The sequence below is a fragment of the Dermacentor albipictus genome, chromosome 1, assembly GCF_038994185.2.
Source record: "Dermacentor albipictus isolate Rhodes 1998 colony chromosome 1, USDA_Dalb.pri_finalv2, whole genome shotgun sequence".
In the NCBI taxonomy this organism is placed as follows: domain Eukaryota; kingdom Metazoa; phylum Arthropoda; class Arachnida; order Ixodida; family Ixodidae; genus Dermacentor; species Dermacentor albipictus.
The window spans coordinates 357,087,422-357,113,199 of NC_091821.1; the positions used below are offsets into that span (position 1 = coordinate 357,087,422).

Here is a 25,778-nt window from a genome sequence, read left to right on the forward strand (position 1 = left end):
GTAAAATGCGTTGGAAAGCTACAAAAAAGAAAGGAGGAGGAGAGCACGGGCAGACAGCACAGTTGAGTACTGGGTACCTTTTATCGCTGAAACATTGTTTGGCTGCGCCAAATGCATTGCACGATAGGAGAGTCAGTGCTCCTGTCTATCTTACACCAAGCTACTACCATTCTCTTTGTTCTTAAACCTAAGCTGAAGAAAGCAGGAGAGAGAACATAGTTTCAGGCAGTTTGCCATCATTTATTTCTCACAACTTCGAAGCTTGCTCCAAACCACCATTCAGGTTAAAAAGCCTCAGTCAGGCTGCTGACACAAGAGAGATCGACGCAGGTGCCACGGACCACGGAGCAAAACAATGACACAATTCCACAACCACAATGTCCGCAGTGTGTAGAAGTACCACAGGACAGGTCAACAAAGAACAAAAAAAATAATAAATTTACAAAAATTGTGACTCTGAATGAGAGTTTTTGCAATGTCCCTTCGAGGCCTATTGCAGTGGTCCGTGTAAGTGAAAGGCTGGCTACTGTCTGACACAGACAATATGAATCTGAATATCTGTTGGAGACCAGCTAATACACAAGCTGTTTTAGCATGCTGCTGTCATAGAGTTTCTTACTGAAATTACTAGAGGGAACTCTGGCATTGTGATTGTTCAGCTACCACAGGAAAGGCAGTTAGTGCATAGACTTGTATTATCTTTGTGCTTGTGGCTTCGGGCATTCTTCTGGCTTTATTTAATGTGCTTGACCAGCCTTTATTGCACTCAATTTTAAAGCAATCCTTTTTTTTCTTCTAACTGCAGTAGGCAATAAGACTCTGCAAACATGCATAATCACTGCATATTGTTGCATATATAACACAATATTTTGTTGGAAATTATCATTTTAGAAAGTCACAAAGCCTTCTGAAGCCAGAAGGACGAAGTTTAGGAAAAACGCACGTACTAACCATTGTTCCTATGCTGCCTGAACTATTGTAGTTGCATCTCCTGTAGGCACAAGAACCAGAGCTCCCTTCAGTCATTTTTGTAGGAAACTCTATGGCTGCTATTACTCGGGCGGTGCACATACACATAAACACAGGTATTGTTTGCAAAATAGATCCTTGCCGTTTGCTTACATCCTACCTAACTGCTCGACTGCACAGACAGCTTGGCAACAGCTCAATTCCAACCATTTCCTAGGACTGCAGCTGGGAAAATTCCAGAACCAAAAAATAAAATATGTTCATTATAGTTTTTGGGATTTCTACACTATCTTGGTAGGCAAAGAAAACCCCAACGAACAAGTATTCATTCTGACTAAAGCAGTGGTGTAGTAAAAAGTTGCGACCTTAGTTAGTTAAAATGCACCTTATACTGCTTACACACCAAAAGTTGTTTGGTTTGTTATTTTTGTGACACTTCAGAAGCGGTTTCGAAGTTTGACGACAATTGTCATGTTTACAAACCATTTTGAGAGCTACCTTATCAGTGCTATCTTAATGATACTACCAGCCAGTAGAAGACCACAGACTTCATAGCCATCCCAAAATTAAAGTCTCACGAATTTGCCACTTGTTCGACATAATAGCGCGATGTCATCGCTGACCCTGCCTGAATGCAATGTGCGGGATTTGTTACAATAGTTGCCACACATCACTGTTCTTCTCATCTTGATGATGACATCAAGTGCCAGCTGCCAGAACATGATATACACATATGCTCATCCTAAAGAGCTTTTTTGACAGCATGTAATAAGGCGTAGTGCAAACACAGTTGTTCGAAATGCCACCAAAAGTGCTGGGGGCATACAAACGGGGACATCCTGCCATGTGGTGCATGCACTAGAGTATATAGCAAATGTGACCAGAGTTGAAAACGAACAGGAGTGAACACACAGTTCCCTTCCTAGGCTTCAGGTGACTTCCCTTTTGGAAAGATATAACAAAAGCAACAACAACAAAAATAAAACAAAGGGAAGGTAGGCAATGGACTGGCTGCTCAAGAGGTTGCCAATAAGTCAAGCTGAACTCTGCTCAGGTTGGCTGCATGGCATGAAGGAATGTGATCACAGATATCCAGACGTCTCTTTGTGGGTCAAATGAACAGACTGCACATGCTCCAGCCGTGCAGCATTGGTGCCTGGGCTCTCAAGCAGGTGCAGATAGACAGTGTCACACTTTCATCACTTCTACAAGCTTGACATTTTGCTTGTCATTCATGTTCCAATGCTACAAAAAATGCATGCAAGCTTCTGGATTAAATTCTGTGGGCTCAAAACTCCACTTTCTGCCAGTGTTCATTTCCCCCACAAGGAGAGCTCTAGACCACTACAAGCGGGAATCCTTGAGTGACGCAGCTTTTTTGGGTGTGTGCTGGAAAACACCTAGGGTGTGTGGTTCACTGGGTGATCTTGGAGGGGGTGAAGGGGAGGGTGCTTTCTCAGGCCTTGCGGGCAGGGGCGTTGTACTCCTCAACGTCAGAGTCGCTGCCCTCAGACGCTGTGTCATCCAGAGCTAGTCGGTCGAAACCCCGGTGCGGCTGCAGAAGCTGGCCCAGGTCCAGCTTTCCCTGGGACCAGCCTTTGCTGCTGGACCCTTTGTCTGCACATGCCAGCCACAGGGAGACTCAGCCATGTGCCACACTGCACTGCTAACTCATGAGCCTTCAAGCACAACAATGATTACGGCCTGACCACAAAGAAGTCTTTTCACAGGAGTCGGCTGGCGGTGAGCATCTAGTGTTCATACAGCACTGGTGTAGTGAAAGCAAACAATTTCGGCCGGAGCTACGTAAACACTGTTAAGAATTTTGTGCAACCAAATCGAAAGGAAGGCGAGTGATAGGACATGGTCCTCCCCTTTGCTGTTTTGTAATTCTGCAGAACAATATATCCTCCAGGCTGTAGCTCAAATGTGCTGTTCAAATGCTTTTTCGCTCCAGAGTGGAATCAACAACAGCCCCCAATGGCAGCATGCAACATAAAGCTTCCGAGCACTGATGCTTGTTGCAAGTCACTGCCTAAAATGTAGTCTGTGATTGGTTGCTGCTCTTCCAGATGGTTTTGGAGCTGACATTAAACGTGAAGTTGACTGCCGACTGAATGCAGGTGCTGAAGAGTTTCCAAACGTCATAGTTGGGAGACTCGATGCCAGCCATGGCCTGTAAAAACTCACGTAGTTGAGACCATAAGCATCAAAAAGTGCCCCTTAAAGAAGCACTTCATCTTTTTGCTGCTTCATCTTAGGATTTGGTTCTGGTGGCACCACAGGCATTTATATCATAGCTTGCTTGATTAATTGATTGATTAACTAGCTGATGGACTGACTGACGGTGTTTAACTTCCCAAAGCATCGAGGGGCACTGTAGCAGATTCTAAAATTTTAACCCTGAAGTTCTCAAATGTGCCATAACTTAGTAAGTACATGAGCACATTTGACTCCTGTTCTAGCCATAATCTGGCCATTGCAGAAGGAGTCGAACCTGCATCCTCGTGCTAAGCAGAATGCCATAGCCACTGAACCACTATGGTGAGCTATGGATAAAGGAATGAAAAGGATGTGCTCTACCCACTGTGCGTCAAAAAGCCTTGTAAATGACAAATGTCATTTATCAGCTTTCCAACAAGACAGATATTTGCAGGAAGATGGAGGCTTGATGTGATAAACAGTGCTTGTAGAACAAGGAATATCATATCCAACGTTTTACCAAGGGGGTTTGTCTTCGTCAGGGTAAAGGCAAGTACTCTTGCCAAAACACAGGATATGATGACATTCCTTGTTCAAGCAGCGTTAATTTTTCAGCTTCGGAACATTAGAAAGCTTACAAGGTAAACACTATCTCTTTTAATTGATGTAGACACTACAGCTTATCATAAGCATGTTTCTTTTGGTGTTGTGCTGAATGTAGACAAAAGAAATGTTTCAAGTGCACGTTGATCACCATTACCAATCTATTGCTCCTATATAAATTTTTTGCTGTTTCTTTATCGCAATGTGAAGAAAATGCTAATGCCTTTTTAGTACTAGACAAGTGGGACAGCAAAATGCCATAGATTTAAAATTTTCCAACAAAGACATGCTTTGTGGCACTAAAACTGACAATGAAGAATAAAGAAAACAAAACAAGAATGACAATGTAACAATTTTGGTTTTAATAATAAAAAAAAAACTAGTTAAAAGCATTTTTCCCCGCTATGCACCTGTACTTCTCCTTTGTTCTCTTCCTGGTGTTCCGTTCAGAAAGGTTTTAATATCATTGTTTCATGTTGGCATTGTTCTGTTGGTGTCAGGATGCACAGTGCTATTTGGCAGCAGTTGACAAGGTGGCTAGTCAGGGCACAGAAGCTCATCACCCATCTTCATTTCCAATGGAGTGTATTCTGGATCTAAAACAAGCAATCATAATTTAGGTAATGTTAAAGAGTTACGCGACAATGACACATTATGTGTCCTGCACAGAGATGGGGCAAGACATTTTCTTGCTTCCACATTTAAAGAAGAGTCAGGGCACTGACAACAGCATTAAAGCACCTTCTATTTGATTGAGTTACAAGTCCTCTGGAATGCATGGAGGTGAATGCATTAATTCTAGGCCAGCCATGACTCATTCATTGACATTGGGGTGCCCAAAATTTAAGCCCTTCACCAACTAAGACATGCATGTGTATAGCATAGGTCTTATATTACAACTCATATTGTTATGCAATGTCTATGCAGAATAGCAATACTGCTAACACCGTGCATAATGATGTTATAATAGTAATATGCAAAATTATGCAACAGTGATGCTTGTTATAATATATAACTTTATTTCTTTTAGTTTAGTTAAGCATCATTACAAAAAGTTGTGTCCAGCACAAAAAATACTTCCATTATATCCAATACTATTACATGCTAGATATCAGCAAAAACATATTTACATTTACTTCATTATACAGTCTGTACTCGTTACAATAAAGCATAATCCAGTGAGAAAGGTCTGTTATATCTGAAGTCCATGCAGTCCAAAATTAGGGTTGTGATATGTTGTGAAATAGCAGAACCTTGTATATATACTGCTGTCTTTTGATTATTCATATTGGAACCTGGAGGTGATAGCAGAGACATTTAAAAAATGTGGAATTAGAATAAAATAATAAATAAATGAATTTTTGAGGTAACTGTACACTGCATGGTACCTTGCTGTCCTCTTGTTTTTTTGCAAATGCTGGCCGTGAATAAATGGCAGTTCTTCCTACACTAGAACATGCACATCACAAAGGTAACATTTTTCTACTGGTGAAAAAATGGGTTTAAAGAGGCCCTAAACCCCCCTCGGGCTTGGTGAAATAAATTAGTCCACAGGTAGCATATGCTGCTGTGAACATCTCGGCCAAGTCTTGCTGTCGCACGTGGTGTGTGGAGCTCAGAAGAAGAGTGCGAAGTCACCCTTCTCTCAAACGCTTTCTTTTCAAACAGAAGCCTGTTCCTCACTCTCTTCCGGATGCTTTATTTTGTAATAAAGCGGAGTCCAATATGCGGCTGCTATTGGTAGCTGCAGTCAATTAGGCAGCGTAGATGCCGTGGCTGCCGCAAGGTGCCGCCACGAGTCCAGTGGCTAAGCGCACTGCAGCTCGCTGAGAACAGCCACATTTGGCTTACGTTTAGCTCGTCGTAGGCACCAAAATCGGAAGTCGTGGCATCTATGTTAACATTCACAATGAAATTTGAACTGCGCGTCACGGTGACATTTAGAACGCAAAGCGTTGTGGGCATGCCTCACTCAGCCATAGCCTTTGCAGTGCAAGGCATTGAAGATGGAACGCGAACACAGTAGAGGCCCTGTTTGATTGCCAATAACTCTGCTTCTTCTGAACGCACTGAAGTACTTTTTGCAGCAAAGCATTTCTGAAATAGCCTATTTTCACTTCAGATGCCTTCATCCACTATAGCAATATTTCTGTCATTGTGGGCAGCTCTCCGCCGTGCATGGTGACCGCATGGAGTACGCTGCTGCCAGCAATGATATAAACATTGGCTACCATTTGTTTTTCACTCAAAATAATGGTCGGTAGAATAAACTGTGGTGTTAGTTTTACCTTATATTACAAGTGACAACCGCTATCAAACCTGTAGCATGAGCAAGAGCTGTGACATGAGGCAAGTTGAACGTTGAGCCCGAGTTTGGCTTCTGCTTCAGCGCATGGGAGAGGTTGCGTCATGTGCTTTACTGTCTGTATGCTGTGAATATCAGTCTATCTTTTATTGTTATCGAATAAGAGCCTATCACCTTGGAAATGGTGCGGCACCAAGCCAGTCGACAGCGGTGTGTGGCAATGAGTTGCTTGCATGGTCATCCCGAAAACTCTAAGCCGACAGGGCGCCATATAGCATGGTGTTGCAGGAAGCTTGCCGCTAGTGTGTTCGCACATTCCACAAGCGGCCAAAAATAGTTGCGTGCAGTTCACTGCTACACACACACACATCACCGCAGCAAGGTACACTGTACGCACACTATGTACTATCTAGATGAAATTTAGACAAAATTTCGTCCGTTATAGTTGGGAAAAGCGGAACAGACTAAGTGAGAAGAATGTTATATCAGAAAGTATGTTGCATGCGCATCCATTATAATGAGTGTGTACTGTATATGATAATTTGTGATACAAGTGTGTGCTATATTGTGGTTTGACTGAATCATGCATCCTGAAGTGAATATTGCAGGACATGCTTGCCTTGCTATTAGTACAGTGGATTCAGAGCAGCTTATATTTCATTTATGTTGGCATGTTACCTCAACGTCTGTTGCATCAGTTGTGCGGTTATCTTTGGAGCGTGAGAAATATATTAAGAAAAAATTTGAAACTATAGTAAAGCTAACGAAGGACAGTATTCAAGTTTTTCCATTCATTCCTATTTAATACATGATGTTGCCTGGTGCCATTACTTGGTGTGATTGTGTTTTAATGTTTGGCAATGGCGAGTGATGAGAACCATTGACTTCCAGTTCTAAACTCAAGGGTGATGCATAGAGTCACTTTACATATGTTTCTCAATAAGAAGAATGCATAGTAATAAAGCAGGTAACGGTTTCATGTGCTCTTTGTGCATTCATACCCGTCATGTAAACCTGTGATCACAAGTATGCAGACAAACAGGTCTAGAAAATAAATGAATATTTCTTGGCAACCTAGATTGAAAACCCGAAACTGATTAATGCATTGCAATGTTTGCAATGCTAAGTCTGAACTACAGTTTTCAGTTTCAGATTCCATACCATGGCATCAAGAAAATTAAGTTTTGTTGTTTTTGCAGAACCTTTGCACTGTGTACTTTTGGTGCTTTTAGTACATGTTTTTACACATAAAGGGTTGTCAATGAAATTGAAATTTGGTATCCATCCACTTTGAAACAGCATAAAGATACAAGGACACACACACATTACTCTATACAGGAGATTTGCACCTGAAGAAAAATTAATCCTGATTGAGTGACCGAACCCAGTGCCACAATACTTCAGGGGCAACTAACGAGAAGGATAGCAGATAACAGGTAATTATTGAGATTGACAATTTGAAGTCAATTTGATTTGACTGGTTTGATGGTTTGATTGAAGACAATTTGACAATTGACAATTTGAAACACTGGAACACTGATCAGCCATAAATGCAAGAACACTAATTTAAATTATTTTAACCTCTATAAAGCTCGTGCGCCGTTGGAAGTAGTGCCTTATGGCTTGGTGAAAATAGCCTTTGTTTGCAGTAAAGGAACTACTGAAGAGTTGATTTTATGAGGTCAAGCGTGTGGAGAAATGTTACTGTATTAAGCCATTCCTGAAAGCTGTGGGGCACTTTCCTCAATACATATGGTGTCTTAAGCTGTTCCTTTAGAATCTTGTTTTAAGCTATGATAAGTTGTTTTAGCTGCCGTCATGCTAAATATTTATTCACCATCTCTAACAATGGCTGTACCTATTTTTTGCCTGAGAGTTGCACGTGACTCACCTTTCCTGCGTTTGAGTCGCACAATGAGGGTGATGATGAGGAAGGAAAGGATGGGGATGGCCAGCAGGGCAACCACCACCATGGAGAAGCCAAAGTTGTCCTCGTCCTCGTCACCAGCCTCCTTCGAGGTAGGCAACTTGCTGGAGCTTGTTTCACCCCGCGGTACCGAAGGGGGCGTTGTGCTAGGCACCACTGGTGGAGGCACATCGACCAGGACCTTCTTGCCGCTCCGGTGCACTTCTGCAGCAAACAGAGTGAAACGCTGTGAAGGACAACTGGCAATGTCTGAAGAACTTTATTAGTACGCAAAACAGGGCTCAGCTGTTTTGTGACCAACAAGGTGAACAGCGAAAACAATGGGCCACGATGGACACGAGCAATAGACTTGCATGCCGTTCGAGCCTCTGTGGGTCTATGCGGTTTGTTGTCTCAGACTGCCCAGAAATGCCCGAGACGTTGCTTACGCCAATGATGACTGCTCGAAAGCAGTGGCTTCAGGTACTACTGGGCAACCCGAAATGAAAGATTGTAACACTCTCTATTTGTACTGTCTAACCTGCTAAGCTGTGAAGTTTTTTTTTTATTTACAAAGTGAGATTACAAGAGAAGTGACTTCCCAAAACAGTGCTTTTGCTACAAGTTGGCATCCCACCACCATGAGTGCAAGGGTTGCTGGTCAGTGAAATCTATATCAAATTAGTCAAATTAGTAAATGGCTTCTATAGCTTTTGCTTTCTCATATACTTGAATGCAGCAAGGACATTTATGGCAGCAATTGCTTGGCTCACCACATGATGGAGTTGCCCATGATTTTTGCCTTGTCACATAGCAATTGAATGTTAAAAAAGTTTATTTGCAAGGCCTTCTTGGGCCACATGAAATTAAATCAGTAAGAACAATGCGCAAAATATACAGCATGGCTAGTTTCATGACATGACTTATAGTTGCCTACTTAATGGCTAAATGTAGTGATGACATTTCTGGGTCAGGTGGCAACACAATGTTTTGAGAAACTGCATGGAACTGCTTTGAGTGTGGTGAAATGGGTCTCCTAAGGCCAAGACAAATGACAGAGAGAAAGAGAGATAGAAAGTGGCATAATTGAACTGAAAACAAACTTTCAGATAGGAGGTTGTCTACGATGCGGAAGCAAGAACAAGACAATCTGGACACACTAATAAATGCTCAAGATAGCCAGCTCCAAGGTGCAGATTGCACAACAGCAAATATCTCATAGCACAGCAGTTTTTGGAATAGTTTGTCGCACTAAAAGGATTTTAATGGGCTGTTGCTAATATCGAAGCAGCTGTCTGTGTTAACCTAACGTGAGTGTTAAGTAGGAATGTGGTGAACTGGGCTGGTTGGTGCATTTTTAGAAGAGAGTCAAACAGCGCTTGCCAAATATTTTGAATTTCATCCTGTCTAAAGCACTGTTTGATTCCCTTCTATGACTGTAAAGGCCCATTTTTACTCTCATGTTTTGGTCACTTGTGACCGCTTTGGACAAATAGGAAGAGCTATGTAGTGCTCGCCAAATTTGACAGCATGTCGGCAGGCATTACATAGCTTTTCCAAGCTTCCTATGTTCGCCTTTTGTCTAAGCCACAGATATTCAGATCTGCACTGACTGGTGTGGTGAGTTTCTGCACACACAAACTTATTTCCGCACCTTACAGTTATTGGCCAAGAGGCAGTAGTTTTGGCTTCCGAGCCAGAACTACTGCAACACTGGTAATGTGCTTGGAGAAAAAAGTTTACCTTTATCCTAACTGTTTGAGAAACAGTTAGAACAAAGGTAAACTTTGTCTAGTAAGTGCAGCAACGTAGTTTGACCAAGTGCCAACTCAATGCATTGGGAAAATGTTCACATTAGATATCAGTGTCATAATATAAGATCATATCAGATGTAAAAATATCATTAGATATTATATTAGGCAAGGCTGAGAAGAGACTAGTGAGTACAAGACTATTAGAACAAGGGCTAAGTGTGCACCGCACTCACGGTGGGCAGGCTGGAACAAAACCCCATGTTTACATATTTTAGGTTGTTGCCCTGGACAGCACAAATGGAAGATTGTACCCCAAAAAAGCTTTTTTCTTTTTACAAACACTGAAGGTGCAATTATTGTAGCATCCCTGCACACACTGCTACAAGCCTGCATGAACTGTGCTTACCTCGGACAAATTGCCACAGACGGTTGGGACCAATTTCACCTACGTAGACCTGCTCTATGTCCTTGGAACACGCAATGTCATGTGGGGCTATAAAAGACTGGAAAGACAAAGCAAACAGAGGTTCACTCAACCTCACATGAAATGCTATACAAGAAAGATTACAGCCATCTACCTCACTCCTATTTTTTGAAGTATTAAAGGAAAAAAAAGATGGCAAAACAAAAAGAAAGCTAAGATGAGAGAATAAATAAATTGAGAAAGAATGGAGGCGAGACAGAGGGTAGAAATGAAAGGGCAAGAGATGGAGTCAATGTAAGCATGCATTTTAGTAGGAAGCTCTCCCTAGATGACCACTGAACCCATTTGAATAAAGTTTATTGCTACTGCAGCACACATTTCAAATAGCACGCATTTCTTTAAAGCTTGTCTTGAACATACAAGCCGCAGCAGACTTAGAACAGCACTGTCTAACAAGTAACACATTGCTTTTAAATAAAGATGTATTCTTCAGCTCTTGCCTATTTTGCCTGCCTCCACAACTCGTCCGAATGAACTTGCTCCAATCAAGCACCCATCTTGCATCCTTTCACCATCAGAAGATTTTAACAGAAGGTTAAAAGATTGAGGAGCAAATATTTTTGCCACCGAATTAATTTTTTTGTAAAGTTTCACACAAAATTAGTAAAATTGCAAAACGAGCCCAAGTTCGTAAACTTCCCGAAAAAATCGGGACAGTTGGCAGGTACTGAATATTTAATATGTCTAAATATGTCTAAACAAACTACCACTGTTGCATTAAGGCACTTTCTCACATGCTTTCACATTATGACAGCATAGATCTGTCAAAGGTAACAAAAGTTTAACATAATCACAAGTTTATAAAAAGGCTGGCAACTGGCTCTGGAAGGGACACAATGTCTACCGCAAAAAAAAAAGGATCAGAAAGGATATCTGAGAAAGGAAGGCAGAGAAATCACAAAGAATTAGAAGAGAAGAAAGAAAACAAACATGCTAAGAGCAAGAAGAGCCGACCTAGAGGCACAGCACCATGCTTCAGCTACTAACAGTTGGTGAAATAAAGTAAATTAAAATATATAGTTCACTGAGTAAAGTAAAGACACAATGCATATCATACCCCGCTGGGAGGGCTCATCGAAGCCAACAGCTGCCGTGATGTGAGGTTGAAGAGGAAGGCCCTGGAGGGATTGGACAAGACACGGGGACCTGACACAGCTAGCAGCAGGCCTCCGCTATAAGCAATGGAGTACACCTTGCCCTGGAACGCGTCTATGGCGAGCTGCACAGAATGGGGAAACCGAAAGACTATGGTGACGACCATCAGGAGAATATCGTTGTATAGTACTCCTGACCTCAGCATGAGCTGCCCCTTACCTTGAAGCTAAAGGAGCCATCCAGAATGTCAAAGCACTGCACTCGTCCATTCTCTCTATCGGCCACGCAAAACAGCCCTTCTGTTTCAGCCAAGATGACCTTGTGGGGGATGGCAAAGCTCCCGGGCGGAGCAGTCACTGAAAACCAAATGAAGCTGATTCACCATTTCTAATTCTGCAAGGTGGCAAATGATTCACCGTAGTGCAAGATGGACACAATGTGAAGTCCTGGCATGCAAAATGGGCACATCCCATGCACGTGCCCAATTCCTGCACTTCTTGTGTACAACACTGAATGCGACATCAGTACGTGGCTCTTTGTTGGCCTGTTACGTTAATTCAACTGCCTTACCCTTTAGTCAACTTGCTGTTATTTGTGTTTACAAACAGTTTGACCGAGGCTGCTATAGAATCCGTGGAAGCTAGGAGAAGAGCGAGCCAGCAATATTGCAGCAGTTGGGCACAGACACTGGCGGCACTGTGCCCACAACTCTACTTGATTGTAGGTGGATTATCAGCAGCAGCGTAATGTCTTATATGTCTACAGTGCCATTTTCAGACAAGGTGCCCACAAATGATGCCACTTCGGCAGATCAGATGTTTGTGCCTGGAGCCCATAGTGGTTCCATGTGTGCTGGGAAGTTCCCTCATTTTTGACCCTTAATGAAGTGCCGATTTCATCTAGCATGCACACTGTAGGCAGCCTCATGTTACAAGCTAGATGCCCATCCCATACAGTGAAGCTGTGCATTGGGCAAGGTAACCTGTGGCATGTAACTCAAGCAAAGGAGGATCTGGCACTCTGAAACTGACGGTAAGATGTAGCTAAGGTGCAGACTAATTTTTTCTTTGTTTGTTTGTTTGCTGGTGAAAGCTGTGTCAGCCATAGTTGTCATTAAATGTTATTTGACAGCGCCAGAAGACATGCTCACCAAAAGAGGAAGAGAATGCACCATCTTCACCGATTTGACGAAGAAACTTGCCTCCCTTGTCAAAGTGCACCACTCGGGAGTTGCAGTACCTTTGAGAGATAGAGATACAATACATATATATAATATTTATGGCAGAGGCCAAGGTACAGTGTTAGGATCGGCCTGTAGGGGTACTGCTCTGCAAAGCTATTTCAGCCTGCTGCAGGTGCATTGATCGATCCACGGTGGGGGCGCTCTACACAGAACCAGCGAGGACAGCGCTAACCAACCATGAACTTCAGTGAACTGCAGACTACAGCAGCTCTGGAATTTAGAGGCGCTGGCTGGGGTCGGGCGTGACCACCTGGCTACGGAGACGCAAGACAATGGGCACCCGGCCACGCTGCAGGGGTCAGCTCGGGGAATAAAAGGCACCTTTCCTGACACAAGCCCCAAGTTTTACGAAGTTCGCTTGACGTCGGCTCCGGACTGTGAACCTCGCGCAAGGAAGTGTGTGTGTGTAAACCGTGCCGCAGAGAGACGGCTTGTTTACGATGACGTCGAACGTTTTGCCTCACCTAAGGATCTAGGGAACCCGAAGTGTTTAAAAGCGGCTGTTTGTCGGCTGCTAAGTGTGCTCGTCGTCGTGCTCTGTGCTCGTCAATGTACTCGTGAGCTGTGTGCTCGTAAGCTGTGTGCTGTATGTTCGTCTTGCGTGCTCCATTTGGGAGCCACGCTTAGGCTGTTGAATGTATCCTCTTGTTTAAAATGTAAATACTGTAAATAAACCCTGTTCACCTAGTTCCTCCCAAGTTCCTCTCTACGACCTTCAACCCTTACAAATGGTGGCAGTGGCGAGATCGTCCGACAACTCCTACAACTGGATGCCAGTGGTGGGATCGTCCTCCAAATCTTACAACAGACATGAAAGCATCAAAGTTACCTGAGTTTGACATAACTAAATGATTGGTGCAATTTCTCTAACAATTTAATAGTAGTCTGCTAACTAGATTAACTATAACGCAGTGCCCATTACGAAAGTGAAGCAACTGTCCGCCTGGGTCATCACATGCCATATATACAGCTATCACCACCAAATCTACTGTGATCAGCATCTTCACGAATCTGTTTTACAGCATGTGGTGCATCGTGCCCACTGGTAGTGCACTTCATGCTTTTAGTAGGCGATAATCCAAATGCGCCGCCGTTCTCTGCCGCAGGCGTCACGATGTGTGGATCACATTTTACTTCGGCAGCATCTGGCGTCACCCACCAGCTCGATTTCGTTTCGGTTTCCTGTCGCCCTCTTAAAACACTATGTAATAGGAAAACAACAAAACGTGTCTCAGGCCACAGGAGCAGCACCAGCTCTACGTGCGTCGACGTCTTGTGCTGCCACGATCTGCACGACCCTTTGCATTACGTAGATGTCAACAATAGTTGAGTCTGTCAAATTATTTAGCTACTTGGGATTGCACATTTTCCCTGTTAGTATGTTTTTTCTCGCGGCTTTTTTCCAAAATGTATGAACGAGGTTCTACTGTATTTTAAATTTCGAATACTTGCACTCCCCAAGGAGGAGTAGATATTAATGAAGAGAAAGGAGGAGAGGTCAGCCTGGAGAGCGTGTCCCTAGCCTGCTACTCCTCACTGGGGAAAGGGGAAGTGGGAAATACAGGGAAAGGTAGGTGGCGGGTGATTATGTAATGTACAATGAGGTACTATATACACGTTGTCCAATATGCTCCCCAAAATGAACATACTAGTATACATCGTGAAAAGCAGCCCTCAGTATAGTGGTCCACTCAGTAGCCTGCAGCCAGATCTATCAGCAGAGAAACCACAGGTTCACACACCCATCAGCCACGTAGAAGTCACCTCCGCTAGCAATGGCAACACTGGTTGGCTTGCAGAAGTGGTCCTTGCCTCCTCCTGGCTGGAAGCGTTCTCCAAGAGACATCAGGGGAATCTTGGCTCCACCAGGAGGATACTTGTGAACCTAAAAGGTGCACAAGGATGCCACTTGTAACACACTGCCTGCACCCATGTCTTACAAGAATGCAGAAGAAAAGACGAACAGAACAAATCTTCCCATCCTACAGTGCTCCTTCCTGATTGTGGTTTCCTGCTGCTGATCTCAATACCAGTTATGTACCGTGTTTACTCATGTAAGGCCTGCACTTTCTTTTATGGAGTTTCACAGGCTATGGGCCTTACAGGAGGCAGGCTTATGGCTACTCACTGATGCCTCGAACTGTGCTCAGACTGCTATGCAACTGAGGGCGGCTGTTTTTATTCAATCGTCCTCATTGCTGCCACTGTCCTCGTCATTTTATGAGTCTTCTCATGATCACCCACTCATGAGGCTGCAATTTATGCCATCAAGTGTCTCCCCATCGTTGTTAGCAGAACGCGCCTAAAAGCATGATGCAGCTAAACAATGTGCTGCAGCAGAGCTGATGCCATTCAAATGAGCTGAATCTATGCAGCATGGTCAAGTGGAATGTGATGATGATGACGAACATTATTTTTTTCCGAAAGATACTTGTGCTCCAATATGGCGGTGCAGGCCTTACACGATTAAATATGGTATGTACCCTGTAACCCTCGCATACAGTTTCTTCCTTACCAGCGCATTTCACTGATGTACGGTTGGTCAGGAATGAAGTGCAGCAAAATGGAAAGGTATCAAGTTGCATATCGGACTACATATGCACCAAGAAGTCTTACACATGAATCAGCTAATCACATTCTGAATTACAATAGTGCGCTGAAATGTGAAAACCCTTCACCGAAATTTAGTTGTAGGTGGAAAAAATCTGGCAAGGAGGATATGCTGAACAATAAAGTGTGACAGTAACACGCATATTAGGTAGTAATGGCCATAAAATTATCAAAAACATGTTAAGTGAATTAAAAAAAAAGTGCTACCAATAACAGCCAGCCACAGTTTGGATACTGCTGCCTTCACAAAAAAACCTTCAATGCTTCCATTTTTGAACATCACAGTAAAGACACAGGAGTAGGAACTGTGCTGTCGATGGGCACTCACTTTCATCTGGGCTGCTACATGAACATTAAATTTAATGCTAACAGTCTCATTTATAGAGGTGGTTAGATGGCAAAACCATACAACTGATGAGAAGGAGAGTACAAACCTGTGCATGCGAGCAATACAAATAAGCCGCTCACCTGGTGTAGGGCGACGTCTGTGATCCAAATGAAACCCTCTCTGTCCACAGTGAGACCATGTGGCATAAAGAACCTGAACAATGCAGAGAGAGGGAAAAAAAAATAAACTAGAAATGAGTGTCCCAGATCATGCACACTCAAATGCACTATGGCATTTCGGTAAGTTAGGGCATTCATTCATCACACTACTACATATCAGGAGGAAAATATTGTGCAACTGTCAATGCGAATTTCTTTACAGACACCATAGCCGCTATGTGAATGGCAGGATGTGTAAAGTTTGGCTTGGCTTGAATTGGTTGATTGATTCATGGGATTTAACATTCCAAAGCAACCCCAGAGCTATGGGAAACGCAGTAGTTGATGGCTTTAGATTAATTCTGACAGCCTACGGTTCTATAATGCACACCTAAACTTAAGTGCACCTAAGGGCAGTTTTGCAATTAACCACCAATGAAATGCAGCCATCGTGGCCAGGAACCAAGCCCACGACCTTTTGCTGGGCAGAAAAATGCAATAGTCACTGAGCCAATGTGGCAGGTGGCTTGCCTTGAGTGCAGCTCGGTCTAGTTATGTGGTCATAGCTGTGCAAACGAAGCTTTGAACTAAACCTGCTTAATACATCTCGTTTCTCTTGTAATGCACCTTACCATCAATTTTTGTTCGTAAACAAAGAAAAAAGAAAGATAAGATTGGAACCTGAACATGGTGAGTGTGGGCCTTTTCATCTTTACTATAAATTTAGCGACCCACTGGTGCTGCTGCTAATATTTAATATAACAGCCCACTCTATTGCCAGTGTTCATATTTCAGCAACAACTACTTGTAGTGTACAGATGATCCCAGATATATCAAACTTGGACATATCGAATTGCTGTCTGTATCAAACAGTTGCAAAATCCCATTAAATATCTCCTACACAAGTATGGCAGTGCACTACACATAAATTGAATTCCTGTTCACTTCCACATTCGACATATCAAACGCTGAACTGTGCCTGAAGTGCGCTTCTCCTAACGAGTGCACAATCACTTCTAGTGTCACCAGAAAGACCATATGGCAATGGTGTTCAAGACTCATCGTTGAGTGATTTGCAGGTCTGTTCTCAACGTGTTTCATTCATGCTCACACGGTCACACGTGAGGGGGGAATGGCCTCGGACGTTCTGCAACTTGTAAGCCATTCTCAACACTAACAGCGGGTATGTGGTGTTGGCAGTCACTGATATAAGGGCTAGAAGGGAAGAGCCGAAAACAAGAGGGCCTACCAGTCGTGAAGTCTCAGAGCGCTGAGTGGCGCGCAAGAAGAAACGTGCAAGCTTTTTAGGGCAGTCAAGAAGTGAGAACGACTGGTTCTAACAGGAAGTCGGTTCCAAAATTAGACACAACAGTCCACCTCCATGGCTCATTATTCATTTATGACAATCACCTGTTTAAATTGCATATTGTTGGTATTGTAACAGACATGCAGTCGGGGTGCATTCATGCGCAATTCATAGTACTAATGCAGCACTGATATCACATATCTGTACAGGCTAATTTGCTTCTGTAGTACATCAATTTCTACCTTATCTTGAACAAAAATACACAATAGGCACTGTTGTGGCTAAGGTGGCATTCAGGGCATGGAATCCACCAGGCCCATCGACTGCTACATCAGGTTGTAGAAAATGAAGGAAAAGGGTTTATTGGCTTAGTTACACGGCTCCAGTACGGAAGCCCCCTCCATGAAGGAGCGAATTAAATGTCCAAATTCACACCGGGACCCTTTGTCCTCACTCTCGAAAGGTCTCCGCTTTCAATACCATCATCTTCCCTAGGCGAGTCGACTAAGGAATCTGAAAACTGTCCAGGAGCAAATCACCATCGTCGACTTCGTTGCGATACCACGTCCATGCTTGCAATAATCCACAGTAACTCTGCCTCCAAAGAGACTGGTTTGGAATATGTGGCAAAAAAGCAACCTACACCTCTCAGGTCATCAATGCTGTTCCCCTCCTTTTCATCCTTCGCCCAGGCTGCCAGGTAAAGGGCGGGGTGAGGGCCTTTTGTGGGACCCGTCAAGAGTTGGTGTCCACCCGGCGTTGACCTCTGGATAGGTGGTGGTTTGACCTGTGTTAAGCATCTAATTAACTGTGACTCCCAAATCGTCGTCGTTGTTCCCCTATTTTTCATTCTTCGCTCAGGCTGCCAGGAAAAGGGCGGGGTGAAGGCCTTTTGTGAGACCCGTCAAGAGTTGGTGCCCACCCGGCATTGACCTCTGGATAGGCGCTGATTGATGGGTGGTGGTTTGACTTGTGCTAAGCATCTAATTAACTGTGACTTCCAAATCGTTGTCGTTGTTCCCCTATTTTTCATCCTTTGCTCAGGCTGCCAGGTAAAGGGCAGGGTGAAGGCCTTTTGTGAGACCCGACAAGAGTTGGTATCCACCCGGCGTTGACCTCTAGATAGGCGCTGATGTATGGGTGGTGGTTTGACTTGTGTTAAGCATCTAATTAACTGTGACTCCCAAATCATCGTCGTTGTTCCCCTATTTTTCATCCTTTGCTCAGGCTCCCAGGTAAAGGGCGGGGTGAAGGCCTCTTGTGAGACCCGACAAGAGTTGGTGTCCACCCGGCGTTGACCTCTGCATAGGTGCTGATGGATGGGTGGTGGTTTGACTTGTGTTAAGCATCTAATTAACTGTGACTCCCAAATCATCGTCGTTGTTCCCCTATTTTTCATTCTTCGCTCAGGCTGCCAGGCAAAGGGTGGGGTGAGGGCCTTTTGTGGGACCCTTCAACAGTCGGTGTCCATGCTGTGTTGACATCTGGATAGGTGCTGATGATGAGGGTGGTGGTTTGTCTTGCGGCAAACGTCTAATTAATGACTTTGTGGTGTTGAGACGTAACAGCATTTGGGCACGTGCGAGGTGCACTGAAATCTTGCGTTTGGACAAGGGGGGCTTTTAGGACTAGCGTTGCGATCAGTATATCAAACACTATTCTGCAGCATGAGAGACTTGCAATGTTCATGAGCAAAATATAAGTCAGCTTTTATCTGTTCAACATGGCTTTGGAGAAGGAAATCGATAAATTCCTGCTTTTCAGGATCTTCGGAAACTGTCCGAGATGTGCAGATATCTCAGATAAGCTTCAGGTAGGCATATGTTATATTTCGAATAATTGATATATGTAAATATTTTGCGATCTCCTTCGGGATCGATATATCTAAATACTGCATAACAATATTTTTTTTAAGAAAGACACCAGATAACATTATGTTTTACTGGAGATTAAACAATTGTGACACAAGCAATGTTGGTCATTGCAATTATTTTGAAATGGCTTGTCTGAGAAGGAGGAAAATCTGAAGCCATAACTCTCAAACATTGCTTTACTGGCCACGACACTTCATCAATACTCTTCTTGCTGGCTAATTTAAAAATGTTTATGGGAAAGAAGCTTACTGTAGATATAAAGCAGTTGGGATGCAGGTGAAAGATTGAATGCACACCATACACAAAAAATTATCCATAAATCATTGGTAGGATGAGCTTTGCAAGACTAATCTGCATGTTATGTGTACATGTTTTGTCTGCTGAAAGGTACAAGGAGCAGGCAGAATTGGTTGCAACTTACAGGAAGTCTTGGTTCTTTTGAAATACTTGAACATGGTTAAGTCAAAACGTAGCTTGAAATAAATGTCACTTCAATGCCATGTCTAAACACTTCTTCCTCCTTGCAATAAGTTGCCTCCCTACACTGCCCTTCAACTTCAAGCTTGTGTGGCATCAACACTTACTGCTGTCGGCCCCATCGGTGAAGCAGGTGACCGTTCCCGGGCTCAAGGGTGAGCACCGTGGACTCGGGAATGGGGCCCTCTTCCACACGTTGGTAGACGTCGTTGTAGTCAAAGGACCTGCACGACACCAATCGCAAAGTTTGCATGCAGTTTTCTTTCTTTTTTTCCATATTATTAAAAGAAGAAGAATGAATGCCAATTGCTTCTTATGGAATCACACTAAACAGCATAAAAACACTGTTTACGTGAATTACCCTCTTGCATATGTCTGAAAAAAAAAATAAGACTGCCAAACTATCATCAGAAGACAAACTATACAAATAAGCACTAATGATAAGCTCTCACATATAAGAAAAATTATCAGTCTACTGTAGCCATCTTTCTACCTATGTAATATTGCCACAAGGTTTGAGTTTCAACTGCGAGGAAAAGGGAGCACATGCTGTGGACATAAAATATCTTACATAAATTTAGCTACTACAATAACACATTATTAGTATGAAAGGAAAAATTGACATCCATCTGTATGGAGCATGAAGCTACAAAGGAAGCCCACGTGGGTTTCTCAGAAACAAAGTCCTGCGTTGAAGAAAAATTCGTTCTGGTTTGGGACTCGAACCTGGGAACAACGCCTTTCAGGGTCAGTTACTCTATTATCTGAGCTAACCAGGAGGCTAGCAGATTGCAGTGCGAGGGCGAATTAATTGACAGCTCGAAGCACAAGGACAGCAAATCAGTTCTGCCAAATTCCACAAGGCGGAGGAAGGTTCATGAAAGCAATAACTGACATCCACCCGTATGTTGCATGAAGCTACATTCTGAGAAAGCTGTGTGGGTTTTCTTTGTAGCTTCATACTACACACGGGTGGATGTGAATTTTTACTTTCATGAACCTTCCTCCACCTTGCAGAATTTAGCAGAACTGATTGGCCACATTCTTAGTATCTTAGAATACAGCATGATACAATCCTGACGTAGCGTGACATCATGTCACCAGGATTTGTTAGTGTGAGTGCAACTAGAAAAATTGAAAGCATGCAAATAGCACAGTCTTACAATGTGTTTTGATACACACAAATTAGTGTTGTGCTCACTGCATCTACAAATTATGCACTTGCATTTTATTTGCTCCTCGTGTGTTCAGATAAGGAGACTCAGAGGGGGAGCCCCAGCTATTTTCTTACTCCAACTAACTTTTTATATAGCATAGCAGAATCCCTTCACTAATCCAAACCAAGCTAATTTTTTCAGTGTGCGCCTTCATTATAGCATGGAAGAATCTTGACTGAGACAAGGTGGTAAATGTGGCTTATACAACTGTGCGATGTTCTGATATTTTTGGAAGTCAATAAAATGGTTTTTCTATGCTTTCATACTTTTTGTACTAATTTACAGAATTTAATAAACTCAACTGACTGCACAAGCCAACAACAAAAGAAAAGATGGCAAACTTGGCTTTTGAACAAATGGCCCTTTTTGGCAATCTATTAACATGTGTTTGCAGCACATGTTTCTTTTGAAATTTTTTTTCTTAGCTACTTTGCTACTTGATAACTCACATCATAGTGCATTTAGTCTCTAATACATACGGTTATCTTTAATGATGGTGGCAAATTTTGAAAAATCACAAAATGTCCAAAGTTCATCAGTAGCCATAGCAACTAAACTGTCGTGGCAGGTTTTAACAATGATGTTCTTTTAATGAAACAAAAGTAATATCAGTGAAAGCAAAAACAATCCTTTTCGTGCTAAAATGTCAGCTGAAAGCATTATAATCCTTTTGGTGAAATGTTTCTTTTTCCATGCGTTCCTTGTCTATGCAAGCTCTCGCCTGCGTTTTAACTGCACCTCGGTAAGGCCAAATCAAAATGCACTCACTTGCCGGCGAGGAGTTACAACATGAAGGACCACTCAGTGGTGTTCAATTGGACATTAATGTTTCTTGTTTTATACACTCGTGACATGGTGTCACCTCCTACCCATTAGCTGCACCATCACATGCCTGATGACGCACGCACTAGGCACAACTTAGTCAGCCAGAACTGTGGAGCCGCTGTGGTATAGGGGAAGCATGCTTGTCTTGCACCCCAGAGGCCGGGGCATGATTCTCACCCAGACTGAAATTTACCAAATTTTCTTTTCAAAGCCATCGATCTAGTTTTTTTTTACAGAAACCTCCCTGAGGAATCTGATGCCAATCCGAGCATTTCCGACATGTTCTTACTCTTTGTACCATCAGCCATATTTTGGCATGATTGCTCGGTGGCTCGGATTTTGGCACGATTGCCGGGATGTTTGCATAATGGGGCCTATAATGCTTTGCATAAAAAAAAAGTAAAGAAGATTCACTCACTGCCCTGTCCACACACGTGATCCTCGGTGGAAAACAACGAGGTTCCCGTCGAGGTCCATCGACACAGCAACAACTTGGCCAAAGTGCACATCTGAATCAGGCCAGCCTTCACTGGATGAGAACACTGGAACAAAGTAACAGAGTGTGTGTGCTGCTCGTACATAATTAAGCAGATGACTATTTTAGCTACAATACAGAAACTGCTAGAATTTGAAGCTGGAAATGATGACTGAGCTTGAAATGGCTGTTCATTTTAAGGGTATATAGCATACTGCAAATATTCAATAAATTTTTCAGTCAACATCAGTTCGATGCGAGCGCTTTGCTTCTGTGCATTCCTATTACTACTGCCTTAATTTAAGTGAGCTGTTGCAGCTTTTAACAAATGAGACATTCACCACCACGTAAAATTTCTGAAGACAGCAGTGCATGTATATCCTTTTTTATTCCCATTCTTCAAATTCTGCACAGCTTTACAATGAGGGAATTTATTTTGATGTATCCATAATAGTGTTATATCAATAACATTGCATATAGATGCAGCAGGTATCCACAGGCTCACTGGTAAAACACAGCAACCAAAGTAAGCAGAATTCTTATTTGTTAGAATAGAGGTTTAAGCAGCAGCACAGGCTCACTACCGCTATGTATGCATGTAGCGTGTAAAGAATCCCCATTGCAAAAGAATGTTTCCGACAAATTCGGTAGGACAAAACTTCACAATTCACCTCATGCTGCTAAGGATGTGGCTAGCAGCTTCACATTGATATCATGGTAATAGGCAGTAATACAACACTAATGCCATGTTTTCACAAATCGAAGTGAATACTATGGTAGATTTCTGTTCATTTGACCTCGGTTAATTAGATGTTTTGGTTAATTTGATTATGACCAAAGGTTCCGGCTGGCAGCCATGCATTTCTATGGACCCAAGCTTTCACTATATCGATCCTAAAATTGGCATTTTCTGGATAATTCAAACTTAACCAGAAAGCATGCATGCACCTGACCTCTGCGGTGACTCCTTCGGCGGCAGCGTCGGTTTTGGCGGAGCATATAGGACAGTGAAAGGATTGAAAACATGTCATCTTCCGGCAAAAATGCCCAGTATCAGTTGGCTCTAGGAAAGTTTTCAAGCAATAACTGTAGCTTGCAATGTCCGATTACGGTATTTACCCAATTCTAACATGCGGCTTCCTTGTTAAAAAAAATTGTGCCGAAAATTGTGCCGAAAATTTCCTGCACGGTACAATTGGATGCGAAATGAAAATCGACTTTGCAGAGTTCATGTGCTTTACTGCATAACACAAGTGTACTGCGGTGAAGCTGACTTTAAAAACGTGCAGCAAAGCTGACTTTAGGCAACTGGCCGCCATTCTGGAATGCATTAGAAGACTCTTGCCCATTTTGTTCGCTAAAAAAAATATGGTGCGCTTTATATATCTACTTTGTTTAGGGGCTTCAGCGTAATTGCTACATTACTTTTCGGTTTTGCATACATAGAAAGTGGGGGCGTGTTTGATTCGGAGGCATGCTAGATTTGGGCAAATACTACCTGCCAAATGAATCAGTGGTGTGCTTCGGCATTTTTTATGCACCTTGTTTAATTTGACTAGCCGTATAATTCGACCAAGTTTGCCGGTCCCGTTAGGGTGGAATTAACAGAAGTAGACTATACTCATAAATCTGGAGGACCAGAAACAACAAGGTTTCCTTGAATACCAACAAATGCAAAGCATTGTATTTCCTCACCTGCCCTGCTAGTCATAAATGCTTCAGAAGATGATTGTGCATAACACACAAGAAGCTCATACTGAAGGCGCAAGCTCCCTTATCATCATAATCTGCATTTATATCACTAGACTGCTAGTCATTCTTATACTTCAGCCTAGCCTATCACTTTTAGAGTGTGCTGCTTTAAAAAGGTTTGAAGACGAGTTTAGCAGGAACGGCTTCCCATGGCCTGCTATACAGTTCACCACACGTCTTGGAAGAAGCGAGATTTGCCAGTCAGGTTTGAGATTGACTGGCATGCTTTCCGAGTTAGCGAACCAGTGTAGCGATGTAGATACAGATTTCAAACAGATTGTCAAAGGCAACACTGATGCTTACAACTTACTTGTACAGTATTTGGAACAAACAAGCTGATGTACGCAAATTTTTTCTCTGACATTTCATGAAAGAAGTATCAGCTTAGATTCGAGCAGATATGGCATGTGTATGTCAAGCTAAGGAAATGTCAACACACCTGAGCCTGCACAGTATCAGAAAACATGTACGATAGCTTACCATAATGGCTGCCAGTTGCTGGAAAGCCTTCAACCACAGTTTCGTCACCACCACTGCTTTCTAGTGGGATCTGGCTCACTAATGCTGGCCGCTCTAGGTTTTCGCACTGACCCGATGTACGATTGCTAGATCTCAAGGCGTAATACATCAGGTACAGGTTGCACATCTCTTGCCTCGCGCCTGGCCTGTGAACAAAAAGAAAAAAAGAAAGTGAGAAAGGAGAACAGAAATGAGGAAATTATTCATGTGGCGTGAAGCACTAGAGCTGAATAAAAAGAGTTACACTTGCCTAGTCTATATTATGTAAATCAGCTGACTACACTGATTTAAACAGGGAATTGGCCGTGATGCAGCACATTATGCAAAATAATGAAAATTTGAAATTGGGAAGATAAGTGTCCTGCTTTAGTAGACACAGCCCCCAGACACAGCCTTAAGCATAGTACAACTTGAAGGCAGTGTACTAAACACCACGCAAGATACATACCAAACATACCTACCAAATGCAAAGCCGCTGGAAGAGGCAAAGAATGCTTAGCATCAACACTCATAAAACTCTTACAAAATTTTGGCACACAAATGTGGAGGCGGCACTACGACCACCACCAAACCCAGAAGGGTAGGCAAATAAATCTTCGATTTAAAATTCTGAATACAGCCACTGAGCTATTCTTCAGATGCTTGATTTTTTTCGGACTAGTGCGAATATTCGGAGTTCCTGGTGGCATCCCTCTTTATTCCTATAATTAGTCTATGACGGCAATCAAAATTACAGGCACCGCACAGTGTGCCGCCTGATTTTTCGGACATGATCAGCGTGCATGATGCTGCAAACATGGTTGTCGTGAAAAGTCATGGCCATGTTGACTTGCACTGAACTATAATTTGGATACTGCTGATGAAGAACCATTGGTTAGGAATAGTGGCTGGTAACAAGTTGCCACAGGAAGCAGGTTATTATTATAACTGTTCCCACAGATCAACATCTGTGAGAACATATTATTGGTGATCAAACACGGGATCAGACACATGTGCTGAACTGATAAATGTCATCGAGTTCAGGTCTGCTTGTGCCTCCCTTTGCATCCGAAAAATCGGTCAGCAACTGTACTCGGCAAGAGCAACTTGAAACGGCACATTCCGGATGCATGTGCAGATTTTCACCAACATCTTAGCTTGGCTGGATTGAAACTAGTGAACCAACATGCAAATCCCATGCCAATGATGCAAAGCACGTGCATGTAACTTATTGTTGTTCCTGTGCTACATACCCGCACAGCAAGTCGTTGATCGGCCATTAAAACTCGATCGGCCATCAAAATTCACAGCAGAACATTTGATGGTCTATCGGAGGCACCACACATTTTTTTGCCCAGAGCTGACTGCAAATTTTTTTCCAATGACATCAACGTGCATCCTTAACTCTTTGAGGGTCGAAGACATAAATATATGACACAGCAAACAAGACCCAAAGGGTCGATGCTGTATACTTACGATGCTGTCTGTATGTTTGAAAAACGTGGCAAACTTTTAACTCTCTGTTGCTCAGCAAGTGCTGCCACCCTGTGTGGCTACAAGAACATTTTCTTTTTTTGCTCTGGAGTCTTTTGATTTTATTTCCATGGACTGTTTATGCCAGTGCATCAGAGACTACTCACATATACATGAGGTGGTTAGTGTTGGTTTCATCTCGTGGGCCCTTTCCATTTGTCGCA

General features: G+C 42.9%; 1 protein-coding gene across 2 annotated transcripts in view; it reads right to left on the reverse strand.

The window, feature by feature from the left end:
- Positions 1 to 219: 219 nt before the first annotated feature.
- The window catches only part of LOC135902114 (peptidyl-glycine alpha-amidating monooxygenase B-like), a 43,421-nt gene continuing 17,862 nt past the window's right edge, over positions 220 to 25,778 (reverse strand). Inside the window, exons 12-22 of one of the 2 annotated variants that reach the window (XM_065432033.2) lie at positions 24,064 to 24,248; positions 21,775 to 21,898; positions 19,422 to 19,538; positions 15,640 to 15,712; positions 14,304 to 14,446; positions 12,469 to 12,557; positions 11,538 to 11,674; positions 11,281 to 11,442; positions 10,146 to 10,242; positions 7,971 to 8,210; positions 220 to 2,586 (exon numbers count right to left, since the gene is read on the reverse strand). In XM_065432033.2, coding sequence (XP_065288105.1) covers positions 2,426 to 2,586; positions 7,971 to 8,210; positions 10,146 to 10,242; positions 11,281 to 11,442; positions 11,538 to 11,674; positions 12,469 to 12,557; positions 14,304 to 14,446; positions 15,640 to 15,712; positions 19,422 to 19,538; positions 21,775 to 21,898; positions 24,064 to 24,248 — 1,528 coding nt within the window. In that variant the 3' untranslated portion in view covers positions 220 to 2,425. Of the gene's footprint in view, positions 2,587 to 4,113; positions 4,371 to 7,970; positions 8,211 to 10,145; positions 10,243 to 11,280; positions 11,443 to 11,537; positions 11,675 to 12,468; positions 12,558 to 14,303; positions 14,447 to 15,639; positions 15,713 to 19,421; positions 19,539 to 21,774; positions 21,899 to 24,063; positions 24,249 to 25,778 lie in introns of those variants that run through there. The other variant, XM_065432042.2, reaches the window with a different exon arrangement.